General features: G+C 36.5%; 1 protein-coding gene across 2 annotated transcripts; it reads right to left on the bottom strand.

Moving 5' to 3' along the window:
• Window positions 1-931: 931 nt before the first annotated feature.
• On the bottom strand, window positions 932-14,077 carry IL33 (interleukin 33). 2 transcript variants are annotated; one of them, XM_047097896.1, is made up of 7 exons: window positions 13,981-14,077; window positions 6,738-6,860; window positions 6,066-6,197; window positions 4,356-4,463; window positions 3,526-3,576; window positions 2,487-2,584; window positions 932-1,129 (listed from the first exon to the last, which is right to left on the bottom strand). In XM_047097896.1, exons 1-7 carry the CDS (start codon window positions 14,075-14,077, stop codon window positions 932-934), a joined length of 807 nt encoding a protein of 268 aa, XP_046953852.1. The 2 variants fall into 2 exon arrangements, with proteins under 2 accessions (XP_046953852.1, XP_046953861.1); XM_047097905.1 differs by lacking the exon at window positions 6,066-6,197 and having other exon boundaries at window positions 4,356-4,478; window positions 6,735-6,860.
• Window positions 14,078-14,364: the final 287 nt, after the last annotated feature.

Raw genomic sequence — 14,364 nt, 5'->3', positions numbered from 1 at the left:
CAGAAGGACATAGTATACTACAAACATCAGGAAGAGTCAGTTATTGAAATTGTGATGTTAATCCTGTGTCCTATCTAGGCTCTAGTAGATTAGAGGATTTCTGAATTCACTGTGGTACTTGGATCCCATGGTACTTGGATGTCCTAAAATAAGTTGTGTCTCAGTGCTTTTAAAAAAACGTTTTAATTTGTTGGATATTCCTAATGATTTCAATTATATGTCTGAACTAAAATTTATTTCATTTCCTAATAGAAGAATGTTTTGCTTAAACTTAACTAAGTCTATAAAAAATTAGCAGTTTACAAACAATTAGAGGTAAAATTATTTACAAATACTGGATTTATTTTTCTTAATGTTTTGACTGTCTTTGTCATTTCATATATTTATATTATCTGCCTACCTATGTAGGTAGGTATCTGAAGTTTTGGGCATCTTCAAACAAATTTGGTGTTTTATTCCAGTTGTGACATGGTCAGTCCAAATAGATTTGGTTGTCTTTTCACCAATAGATTTAGTGTTTGAACTCATTGTTTGGAACCAGGGAAAATTATGTCTTTATGTAGCTCTTTAAAATGGATCCCTGTCTAAAATGAGAGTTGGATTAAGGCCCTTGCTTCTCCCCAGAGGTCTCAGCTCTAAATATGAAGTTCTTTCTGTACTGAAAGTAGAAAAAATTAAAGTTCAGGTTGTACCTCTTCTGAGGTCTTTAGCAATACCTTATTGAATATGTAATGATACAGAAGGAAATAAAATGCAGAAATCAAAGACCATAAAAAAGTATTTACACATAATGAGAAAAACATTCCATAGCATACCAAGTACCCTCCATTTCCCTTGAATGTTACCTCTTTCTTTATTTCTCGATCATTTCTCCAGTGGTAACTATTTGAGTTATCCAACACAAGATCCACAGCTTTCCATAACATTAAGTTTAAGAGAGTTTAAATATGATATTCTCTGTACTAAAATACTCAGTTTGATCCTCTACTTTAATTAGAGCAAGGTGGTTATCCTTTACTCCTATAAACACTCCAGGGTCATTCTTACATTCAAATGAAACACATTTGGAAGACTTCCTATGAAGGCGGAAGAAGGCCTGGTCTGGCAATGGTTTTTCACATTTTTGTAGCTGAGGAAACAAGAAAGAAAGCAATCGGTACGTGAGTGGGAAATCCATAGTCAACCTCACCTCCCTGTGTTAGAAACTAAAGAGAAATAATTATAACTTGGTATTTCTAGCAAGGCTACTTACTAAGTAGGGGATGGGAATGGGGTAGGAAGAAGCTAGTAGAGGGCTGAAGTGGGGCGGATTTAATTTAATTTACTGATGGTCTACATACTTTGAGATACTTTGTAGCTTAGAATGACTGGATTTGGATACAGCAGCTCAGGATTTGTGCCCCACTTTTGCCATGTACTATCTCTGAGTCCTGTGCACATTGCTTTACCTCTCAAGCCTCAATTTTTTAGCCTAATCTGTTTTCTACATGTGAGTGATATAAATGATTATTATTTAAGGCCAGTAAGTGTTCGGAATGGTTTGTTATACAGTAATATCTGACAAAAACAATAATTCCATCATAGAATTACTACAAGAATTAAAGGAGACTGCTTGTAAAACATTTAGCATGGTATTTGGCATATAATAGAGTTCTGTATGGGTTAGCTCTTACTACTGAGTAATTATATATGCCAAACACTGTTATATACATTGAGGAGCATTTGTTAAGGAAGATGTGGGGTACCATCCAGTGTTTATGTTAATACCTTACATGGCTGTATTAGTTAGATTTATAATTTTGTATTTATGTAATTTGTCATCTATATTATACTCTTATGTTTTCTTCCTGGTCTCCATCTTTGGCTTGTTTGTTCCTCAAAATGTTTATAACTCTTCATCATGACCAATATTATACTAACATTTACTAACTGAAAAAGACTGAGTAGTGAATCCTATGATTAGAATGTAGATTATTATTTATAATGATAATTGTAAATCTTGGCAGATGGAAATATTTATGACTTTCCCTTTAGCAGGCTTGGAGTGTAAAATTACTTTTGCATTTGCCTAAGAAAACTATTTTATTAAGAAATGCTTCCTGGAAAAACAAAGTAGTTCCTAAAGCTGAGTAGATAGAATTTCAGATCATTCTACATAGTAGCACTTTTCAAACTTTAATGCACATATGAGTCTCCTGGAGATTTGTTAAAACACTGATTCGCATTCAGTTCTGAGGAAGCCTGAAATTCTGCATTTCTAACAAATTCGCAGTTGATTCTGCACTACTGGCAGAGCCCAGACTTTCAGTAGCAAGGTTATACATGCCATTTCCCTCCCTTCCCTACTCCAGAAGCAAGTTATTAGTAGTAACTGTGTTTTATGTACAATAGCAGAAACAAAACTTTTTCCTTGAACTGTGCCAAACACCCAAATCTGCACAAAAGAGTGGAGTCAATTATGACAGTTAAGTGCATATTTCTATTACCTCCACAGAGTGTTCTTTGTTATTGGCATGCAGCAGGAAGTCTTTGTCTTTTGTAGGACTCAGATTTACCAATAACATATGGCCATCATCAGCATCACCTTGCAATTAAAAAAATATGTAAATTAAAAATAATAAATTAATTTAAAAATCTAAATTATAAAGCTAAGAATTGAACAAGTAAGTTCAATTTAATGAAATGAATTTAACACCTAAGAAAAGAATCCAAGATGTGATGTAAAATAATTGCTTCATTAACCAACATGTCTTATAGAAGTATTTGTACCCAAATGAAACTAAAAAGTCACCGGATAATTTGGGGGTAATGTTAAGCTCCTAAAGAGTCATTGGACAATTTGGGGGTATTTTTAAGCTCCTTAGTTTTCTTACTTGATTTCTAATTGTAGAATTATGACTCTATTGGTTATTTGTCTGGGTGTCAGCTTCCCTGTCTCCATGTAAAGCCACTGATAGTTTTCCTTCAATATCCCAACTACTCTCCTTGTGTAATAGAACATTTCCCAGTCTGTTTTCTTGTAACTAAGTGTAGCAATGTGACTAAGTTTTGACCAATGTGAGGTGAATGGAAGTGTCACGTGCAACTTCAAGGTTTTGTCCTTAAAGGGAAAGATAATTCATGCATCTGTCTTCCACTGTCCTGCTGATTGGGCATTGTTGAGGTAGCAAGTAATCCTGAACCATGTAGATGTTGGCAGAGTGACAAAGAGAGAAGGATCCTGGTCCCCGGACAACTTGTTGAGCAGCACTGCCATTCTCGTCCTGGCTAAGATAGAAATGAAGTTTTGTGTAGCTTAAACCACTATTATTCTGGATCTTTTTTAAATGTTAACCTTCATCCTAGTTATTAAACTGCAAATGGATGGGATGGAATAAATCCTCTAAGAATCTAAGAGATAACCATGAATGTGGGCTGGAGAGAATCTTCTGAGACTGCCTTCCTTTTTTATGGGGCATTTTTGGATTTGTCCTTGCCCCAAATTCAAGAATTCAAGTACTACAGCTACCTAGTTTTCCAAATTACCTGTTTCATGTGAAGGAGGTTGGAAATCATAATAACGGAATAACACCTTATCTGAAAGAGAATGCATAAAATCCCTTCAGTGAGATACAATTTTATCAAAATGTTTCAGTTTTAACAAATACATAACGTCAGACAATATCCTCTTTTATTATACATCAATTAAAGAAATTTTGTGATTTTAAGGAAGGTCTCAAAAATGTATGAATATGCTCTGATGAATTCTCTAACACAGTTATTATTAAAATATTTAACAAATTGTCCATAACACTGGTATATTCTCTTATTTGAGATTGTACTTTGGTGATATTGATAGGACTGGAAAGATATAGCAGGTAATTAGCAGTAGCAAATATATGTGGTCTGGTCATCCATTTTTTTAAAGTTTATTTATTTTGAGAGAGAGAGAGAGCACATGTTGGGGAGGGGCAGAAAGAGAGAGAGAGAGAAAGAGAGAGAATCCCAAGCTGACCTGTGCTGTCAATGTAGAGCGTGACATGGGGCTCAATCCCATGAACGCTGAGATCATGACCTAAGCCGAAACCAAAAGTTGGATGCTTAACTGACTGAGCCACCCAGGAATCCCTCTTCCATCTTTCACAACAGATACCGCTTCTCAATATCAGCATCCTTTCCTATTAAATCCTCACTAAGCTTCTGAATTCTCTTCAACTTGGTGATATTTAGGCATGTCCGCCAATGTATTGGAGTTAGCACACAGTATGAAATCTATGTGTCATGTCTGAAGTAATACATTATTTATGGCTTGGTAAATTTATTTTTTACTTTACTAGTCATCATTATATCGTTATAGACAAAAGGAAATATTCTACCTTTCTCTTGGTCTTTTCCCAAGTCTTCTACATAGATCTCATAACTTCCATCCTCAAAAACGAAAGTAATAGATTGATCATTGTATGTGCTCAGGGAAGCAGAATATTCTGTAACAAATGAAAAGCTTGCCATTAAAAATTCAAAATGTCTTGTTCCCATGAACAATCCTCAGCAATTAAAAAAAAAACACTTTGTTTAAGGTTTTTGGTTTTGTTTTTCCAATTTGAGCTGTACTTTGTCCACCATTGTTGGATAGATAAAAGCCTTTGGTGCAAGCTTAACATAGCTCAAAGGCAGAGGTATGTCGCTTGAATGGTATTAAAGATGCTGGTCTCCTTCATGAGGACTATAGGAGGTCATGTTAGTGTGCTTATGGCAGGATTTGATGGTGAGAAGTAAGCTGGAAAAGTGACAGACTTTGCCGGCTTCCTTGTTTCTTATGGTCAAGAGGACTGTGGACAAGAAGGGACTGTATTTTGAGAGACATGGTTAAATGAATACCCATCTGTAAGGTGTGGAGACCCATTCTGTCTTCTGGCTAAATAACAGAGACATTTACAGCAGCACTCTCAACTTTTAAAACAATGTCCCAGCACACATAGAAAATGATAGTATTTCTGTGGCACGCTGGGGTAAACTGGTGTAGAATTAGGACCTATGTTGGTCCTTGAAGGAAAAAAATCATTACATTTTCTTTATATTATAGAATTGTGCTAAGAGAAATAATAAACAAAATAGAAGAATGTTAAATATTGAATGTGTATATGAATTTCTGAAGTAAAATTATTTAAAAGTCTTTATTTAAGTTTTAGTTAGTTAACATACAATGCAATATTGGGTTCAGGAGTAGAATTCAGTGATTCATCACTTACATACAATACCCAATGCTCTTCACAACATAAGGGTACTCCTTAGTACCCATCACTCATCTAGACCATTTCACACCCACCTCTCTCCATCAACCCACAGTTTGTTGTCTATTATTAAGAGTTTCTTGTGGTTTGTTTCCCTTTCTTCTCTTACCCCCTATGTTCATCTGTTTTATTTCTTAAATTCCACATATGAGTAAAGTCATATGGTTTTTGTCTTTCTTTTATTGACTTATTTTGCTTAGCATAAATTCTTAATGAGAAACTTCAGTATGTTTCTGGAAACTTAAGATATTTATATCAGGAGTTATGCTTGAAATGGCAATATGCCATTCCTGGTCAAGTTTTCTTAATGATCTCCTCATTTCTTGATAGTTACCATCAACTTGGGGTTTACTTGCACAAGTAGGTGATACAACCTAAAACCAATTTAACAACTATTTAAAATGTTTATGAGCTGAAATTATATTTTAAAAATATAATAGTTCTTCATTTTCTTTCATTGTCAAAATGTTGACATTTGGGGAGGAAATGTGGTTTTTTTTTTTCCCTGAAGGATTATGTATTTTCCCCAGGAATAATGTATATGGGATTCCAACCCATGACAAGCATTTCAAAATAATGATGGAGGGCTAACTATAGAATGCACATATATTGTTAGAGCAGCTACACTGTGACTAGTTTGGATACCACTAAATGGGTACAATGACAGCAAATGGACAGAAGTTTCTGTTACACAAGTAGGCATGGACTTGAAGCTGTTTCTTAAAGTGGCACTTGCCATGGTCCTGTGTCTTACCTCCCTCCTCACACCCACACCATGCCCATCACCAGGCATACCTTGGATACTTGGAACATCAGTTGTTCCAAAGCATTTCTGGACCATAGGCACACCAAAGGCTAAGCCCCCCACAGGCCGTTCCAGCTGCTGATGACGGGCAGTGAATACTAGATGTTCTTTATACTTTCCAGCTGTAGGATAAGGAGTGGATTGTCAGTACCCACTCTGCCCAAACCCCTTACCCCCACTTTGAGGATTCTGAGTCAAAGCTGCTTGCTGACAGTGATGACTGACCCCAGGGCTTTAGCCACCCCACAGTCTGAAGGGATCAATATTTCCTGGCACACTTATACCACAGTAGGGTACACTCATTGGAGTCCAGATGGGAGAAAACTAGTGACCCATGGTCTCAACACCCAAAAAAAAAAAAAAAAAACTGCTATTAACATTTTAGTTTAATACCTTTAAATGAAAAAAAAATGTAAAATACTGTAAATATATTTATAATTTAATATCCTCTGTTTTCACTTATTATGACATGACTATTTCTACCATGCTATAAAACTCTTTATATGTCCTTTTGAAAAGAAAATAGTTCAGCATCCTTACTATTTTTCAGAAGGAAAATTTGGTCGAGGGAAAAAATTATATATCTAAGATGTGGTAAATGAAGGCTAATAGATGCTCATTACTATATTGAAAAATTACCAGGAAATGTAGTTTCCCCTTACCTCTTCTTGTTGAATGTCTTTTGGTGGTTTCTTTCTTAAAATAACAGGCTGTCTTTTTTATAAGGCCAGAACGTAGCTGCATAAAGTACATTTGGCAAACTTCTTCAGCCTTCTGCTGGGATTCTAAACAATTGAAAAATTTTGATACTGTTTCATTCCATCCATATTTATCTTTTTACAAACCCTGAGCATAGCAGTCCACGAAAGCAACTAAAGATCCACAGTATCTTATCAGAAAGCTTGGGGCCAATTGTGTTTCAAAATTCAGAGTTTTTTATTTAAAAAAAATTTTAATGTTTATTTTTGAAGGATAGAGAGGCAGAGCATGAGCAGGGGAAGAGCAGAGAGAAAAGGAGACACAGATTCTGAAGCAGGCTCCAGGCTCTGAGCTGTCAGCCCAGGACCTGACATGGGGCTCAAACTCACAAACCATGAGATTATGACCTGAGCCGAAGTCAGACACTTAACCAACTGAACCACCTAGGTGCCCCCAAATTCAGAGTTTTTTTTAGATTTTAGAGTTGTCAGGTAGAGTATATGCTGTATATATGTAGTACTCCCAGCAGGGACTAGGGCAGCACTCATAACCAAATATTAATTCATGATTTAAAGTGAAATATAGGAAAATGCATATAAAGTGAAATAAATAAAGACTTCATATTGGTTCAGGTCAGGATTTAATTGTCACATGAGTTCAGATTGTATTTTATTACCAAATGATTTATGAAAAATTTTAGGTCCTTAGAAAAAAAATTTGGTTTTCAGAATTCCATATAAGGGAGTGTGGATCTACATCAAGCATATATCAATCTTTGCCTAACTTTTGTGATCACATGAAATCTATAATCTTCTTTTACTTATCTAGAATACACTTTTAATAATTTTAGAAGAATGGCTATAGTCTCTAGAGGTTATTGATATTAAAAATAAGTGACCCATGTCTTCAAGCTTTTTTCCTTTATTTTCTTCTAAGAGTTTCATGTCTAACATTTAAGTCTTTAATCCATTTCAGGTCAGTTTTTGTGAGTTCTTTTACATGCGGATACCCAGTTTTCCCAACACCATTTATTGAAGAGACCATCTTTTCTCCTTTGAGTATTTTTTTGCTCCCTTCTCAAATGTTAGCATGTCTACAGTGGGCCAAGCACTGTGCTAGTAATTTTACTTACTGTTTCATTTAATCCTTTACAATAATATTACAAGGAAGTTATTCTCCTCATTTTCTTTTTTTTTTTTTTTTTTTTACAAATTCTTTTTTTTTTTTCAACGTTTATTCATTTTTGGGACAGAGAGAGACAGAACATGAATGGGGGAGGGGCAGAGAGAGAGGGAGACACAGAATCGGAAACAGGCTCCAGGCTCCGAGTCATCAGCCCAGAGCCTGACGCGGGGCTCGAACTCACGGACCGCGAGATCGTGACCTGGCTGAAGTCGGCCGCTTAACCGACTGCGCCACCCAGGCGCCCCTCTCCTCATTTTCCAAATGATCAGAGGCTCTGAAAACTCTTAAGAGGACTCTGATACTTATCAGCAGGAGGAATTAGTGAGTCATGAAAAAAATATGAATGACAAATTTGGCTTTTGCTGGTTATTTTTTAAGCAGTAAAGGGAATCCCCCCACAACACACACACACACACACACACACACACACACAGCTCCAGGGCACAGCTCTTCACTTTCCTGGTATTTCTCTTTCTTTTATTTTATCTTAGAATTAGGGGCAGATTCTTGTCTGATTTGTTGCAATGAAAGAATAGCTATTGGTCTTCCCAGAGGCCAAACTGTGTTTCCAAGAGTGCATGTTGTGAACCTTTGGAAGGCATCAAGTTACCTTTATGAGGAGTCTGGGAAAGACAAGCTGGTGGACTCTGGGTCTCTCTAAGGAGATACTCTATTTGGATTAGAAGACAGTTGTTGGTTTCATTCACCCATTCCAAACGAAAACAAAACCAAAGAGCAACTCAGCTGCTATTTATATCCACATCTCAACACTAGATTAGTGTGATCTTGGCCAAGCATCTTAACCTCATTGGTCCTTGGGTCATGTGCCAAATCTGTCTCAGAAAATTGCTAAGAGGTTTAGGTGAAATGACTAAGTAAAGCCCAGTTCCTGGCCCATCATGGATTTTCAAACACACTTGCCCAAGGTTACAGATCTGGTTAGAAGTTGTAACTCAAGTATGTCTAGCATCAAAGCTACTCTTTCCATCCACTTCCATCTAAGAAAATGCTACACTGCAATTTTAGGAACTAACATAATACAAATCCAAATTAAGTCAAAGTAAAAAATTTAATCACCTATTTAGTAATTCTTTCATTTAGTCAAAGAAAAAGTCTCAAATAAAAAATTAAATTTTCTACTTGCAAATTCATAAAAGGTTTTTCAGAGTCAAATGGAAAAGAAAGTTGTAACACTTGAGTCATGGCATCTCAACTTTTAGTGTTTTGGTAAATGAATTATCAAGCAATTTGTATCAATACAGCCAAATTTCAATTATTCAGTGATTCAGAAAATGAAAATTATGATTTTAGGATCCATTCTATGATATATATTTTTTAATGTTTGCTTATTTATTTTGAGAGAGAGAGAGAGTGAGTGGGAGAGGGACAGAAAGAGAGAGGGAGAGGGAGAATCCCAAGTAGTCTCCATACTCAGCTTGGTGCCCAATGTGGGGCTTGATCTCATGAAACATGAGATCATTATTGAGCTAAAATCAAGAATCAGACACTTAGACTGAGCCACCCAGGCACCCCTCCTCCTTTTAATTCTCTAGAAGATTTGTCTTCCTGATATACTTTTGAAAGTTAAGTAAACTTTTGTAACTTACTATTTTGAATTATCTATATCTTACCTCCAATTCAGATGGGCATCTGCCTTTAGGTATCTTCAACACTCTTAATGGGGCAAGACCACTTAATTATACTAACATCTACATTGGAACTCCCTAACATTGCATCAAATTTATAAATATCAACTGTAGTATCACATTTACGTAATGCTTTTACAATTGCAAGGATAATTTATAAACCTATGCCAATGCCAGCATTGAACTTAGTTTCCTGATGACTAATTTAATAAAATACTTTATTAAATGTTTCACATTGTCTCTCCAGAACTAAAAGGCATAAGATGATACTGAAGGCATGCTCATTCTTTACATGCTTATCTTTATGTTATATTCAGAATCCCATTGGACATAACTGACAGGCATGTCTAACATTGAGAGTGGACCCTGTAGGGAGCAGGATGTGGGTCTTGGGTAGTTAGCAGTAACAGTCATGATATTGAGGAAGTATTATGGGTGTAGAAGAGAGGAGCTAAAGATATTGATGTAGAGGCTATCATCTAGTGGGACGAACACTAGTGTAATTTATTGAGGGGTGACTACATTTGAAATATTGAAGATGGAGCACCTGGGTGGCTCAGTCTGTTAAGCATCTGACTTCAGCTCAGGTTATGATCTCACCATTCATGGGTTTGAGCCCCGCATCCGGCTCTGTGCTGAGAGCTCAGAGCCTGCTTCAGATTCTGTTTCCTTCTCTCTCTGCCCCTCCCCTGCTCATGCTGTCTCTGTCTCTCTCTCTCCCTCTCCTTCTCTCTCTCTCTCACAAAATAAATAAACTTAAAAAATTCTTTGAAGTATTGAAGATAATTTACATTGGGAGAATTTGTAAGAAGGTATACTTTCGTGTTCAGGGCAGCTGAAAGTATGGTTGTGAGGGTTGTGTTCTCAGACGGGAAGCACAAAGCTGGCATGGCCTTGGGGACTCTGTGGGAGAGAGTTCTCTGCTGGGGTCAAAAGGCCAACTCAAGCTTATGTAAGGGCTGTTGCCACTTCCTATGTCTCTATCCTGCCTGATGTATGAGGGCAGTGTCTCAGATGGTTTTTAAAGAAATTCTCATAAGTAATTTCATCATAGCAACATGATGAAATCCTTCACGCATTTCTGGTGAGTAAATGGAAAGGGGCTTGGAAATCTTTCTGTACTTCTGTCACTAAGAGAGCCAGACTATGGCTGACAGGAACTACATAAGTGAATCACTCATCTTTCATTTCTTCCCGAAGCACCTATTTCACCAAAGTCTCTCCTCACTGCTTACTACCCTTGATTTATCTGTGGCATTTGACTTTGGCAACCACATCCTTCTCTGAAACTCTTTCTTTTCTTGTTGTCATGTCACCAGTCTTCTTATGTTCTCCTTTTTTCTCTCTGATCATCCATCTCTGCTTCTTTGTTGGCTTTCTCCTTGTCTGACTGCTTCTAAAATATTGGTGTTCCTCAAAATTTGTCCTTTGCCTTTCCTCTCACTCTAGACTTTCTTTCTGGGCAAGCCTGCTCCAATGACATCTTTTTATACACTGATGACTCCCCAAACTGTAACTGTCCCTTAGTTCTGTCTCCTGAGTTTCCTATCTGTTGCTCTTTCTTCACAGGGTATTTTGACTTAAGTTATCCTACAGCATCTCTGTATCTATCTATGTAGAGCCACCAGAATTCTAGACATCTCTACCTGGATGACCAACACCTACTCCAAATTCAAATATACTCATAAAAAAATCAACCCTTCGTTATCTTTTTCTACCCAAAATATATTCCTCCTGAAATCCTATCTTGAAAAACAGTACCACTTTCTACCATTGTCTGCTCATTCTTAAATCATCCTGAAAGCTGAGAATCATCTATTTTTCCATCTCTGTCCATGCCTCAATTTATGTGGTCTGTCATTAAATCTTATTGATTTCACTTTCTGAATGTATCTGAAATTTAGTTCTTCCTTCCTATTCTGTTGTTTTAGGTTTGGCCCTCATCATCAGTCCCCTAGATGAATGCAGTGGACTTCTAACGCATTTTTGTTTCTATTCTTGCCCCTTCACTCTATATGCCACCATCAATGTGATTGATCTCTCTAAAATAAAAATATCCAGTGCCTGCGTGGCTCAGTTGGTTCAGCATCTGACTCTTGATTTCAGCTCAGGTTATGATCCCAGGGTTGTGGGAGCATCATGCTCCACATTGAGCATGGAGCCTGCTTGAGATTCTCTCTCTCTCTCTCTCTCTCTCTCTCTGTCTCCCTCCTCTGCTCATGCACCCTCCTTCTGCCTCCCTCCTCTGCTCATGCACTCTCTCTACCTTAAAAAAAAATCTTGCTATTCCCCAATTAAATGTTTTCAATGGTTTCTTACTGTCCATAGGATAAAGTTGAGCTCCATCACTGTAACAGAAGATATTCCATGGACATAACTCAAATTAAAGAGTGTGACCTCTACTCGCTTCTATTGCCAATTATTGCCATGTAGGGATATGGACCCAGTGTTGCTAGATTTTCAGATTTTTCAAGATATGGAGATTTTTATGCACAATCTTCTAATTTTTAAATGTTTCCTCAATTAAAAAACAACAATATACTGTTCAGGCCAGATAAAATACTTCTGCTGGATGGATCTGTCCCATGGCTCTCATACTGTGACTGGTGGCTAGATTCACTAGGAAGCTGGATTGTCAGGACAGAGAAAGTGTTGATGAATGTAGGGGAGAAGAAGTAGCAGAGGAAAATGGCCTGACTCTACAAGTAGTTTCCTTGAAACTAAGAAGGAAATGAGTTTGGGGAGGGGCTTTTGTCTAGCTCATTAAGTCCTGTATCTTATTACTAGGGATGAAATACTTTAGTGGTGACCAAACTCATATGGAACCTGATTGTATGTATACCTCTAGCCGATAGATATTGAGTTTTCTGGCTTTGTGATTGTATCAGACCCTGCTAGTCCAAAGGAGAAGGAACAAAAATGAGCTTTCTTGCTTTGTTGCTTGGAGGCTCAAAGCAGTTAATTTAGAAAAATAAGATACAATATTACTTGCACCTTGAGTTTTGAGAAGTGCACCTGCCACACACTTTATAGATATCTGTTGAAATTTTATCCAACAGTGTCTAAATAATGAAAATCTTAGTGTTAAACTGAGCAATATTATTGGAAAAGAAGATCTGCTAAGGGACAATAAGAATAATGTGCTGTATTCCAAAGCCATATACATGATTTGGAGATTATCTTTATCATGTTTCTCTAAATGGTATAAGTAAGCTGTTAGGGCCACTGCACCCTTAAAAGAGAGGCTACATTTTAATTTTTGCATCAATGCCAGCAACTCTGGCATAAACTCCAGCCTGCTCCTCCACTCCAGTATCTATAAAGTGGCCACATCTCCTGGTGTACAAAGAAAACACATTCTTTATTAAGAGGACATAGAGTCAGTTCCACTGAGTCACTGTTTCTACACAGAGAGTTTTGATTCAGACACAAATAAAAGGATTAACTTAACTGCGATTTTCTGGCCATTCAGAAACTACAATTAAATTAATGTTTTCCTTGGTTACTAAAAACAGCATGGGTGGGCCACAGCTTTAGGGAAGACAGAAAACGATATTCTTTACCACTGCTGTCTTCTAGCCTTAACGATGTTCAAAGAGATGAAGAGAACAAAAAACAAAGATATGCCAGTCCCCACTATCATTCCTCATCCTCTATTTTCTCTCCAGTCTTGCCAGACTTCTATTAACTTTCTTTGGTGTTACCTCTTTTGTATGAAAAACATGAGTGTAAATTTGCATAATTATTTCCTAGGATGATTTTCAGGATCAAAGATATTAGCTCTTTCATCTTAAAACTATGGTTACTACCTGCCTTTATTTACCCTTCAATTTATGCCAATTCCTTTGAGTTTTCAATTGGATAGACTTGAGAATCATTTGATCAACTCCGCTTTATTTGGGGCATGTATTATTCAAATATCTTCACTTATTATTCTCTCCCTTATCAGAAGTTGCAAGTCAAGACCACAGTACACCAAAGGTGTTTTATACATAATAAATGTTTGTTGAATGAAAGAAAATCAGTTTAAAATTTTATTGATCTGGGAAAAAGATTTTGGGTTAGGTAGAAAGAGGTGTGGGTAGAAAGAAGGGATTGATATTAAGGGTTATTCATGTTTATCACTATTAGCAGGTTTCAATTACCTAAACCATTCTTGTCCTGGTATGTATCAAATAAGCAAAAGTTGGCTATATATAGTTTGTCTAAAACCAAAGACTGCTGTATTACAAACTTATGAGCCATCCTTCCTAATTTCAGCTCTTGTATTCTTAGTAGCTTTTGGCGAGATATCATGTATGAACATCAGAATCATAAAGATTTGATAACAGATGAATATAGTGTGTAAAACAATCAGAAATGCTTAAGTTCTTACTTCCCAACTTGGGAGATTTTACCAAAGCCTTGCCTGCTGAGCTGTTCATCTTTGCTGGGGAGATTTTGGTGGTTGAATACTCCATTTTAGTCTTCATTTTTCAGGCTTCTGTAGGTTAAAATGTAATATTAGTTCAATTGTCTCAACTTGAAAATAAACAGAAACAACTGTGGCAAACTCAATATTAATAACAGCCACATAAGGAAAGTAATTATTTCAATAATATTTGAACATAGTTTTCTGAAAATATATCTATATTGGAATATAGTCAGAGGTCAAAAAGAACTGCAAAGAAATCTTAAACTTTACTTACTGGGCTTTTTGTTGGTGGTATTACTGATTTTGGAATTCTGAAACAGTTTTTTTTATACTAGAGTATAGAAC

Source organism: Lynx rufus, unplaced genomic scaffold, assembly GCF_022079265.1.
Source record: "Lynx rufus isolate CCGP_SWC_20201006 ecotype Redwood Valley unplaced genomic scaffold, mLynRuf1.p SCAF_10, whole genome shotgun sequence".
Taxonomy (NCBI): Eukaryota; Metazoa; Chordata; class Mammalia; order Carnivora; family Felidae; genus Lynx; species Lynx rufus.
This window is presented reverse-complemented; position numbering and strand designations above follow the sequence as displayed.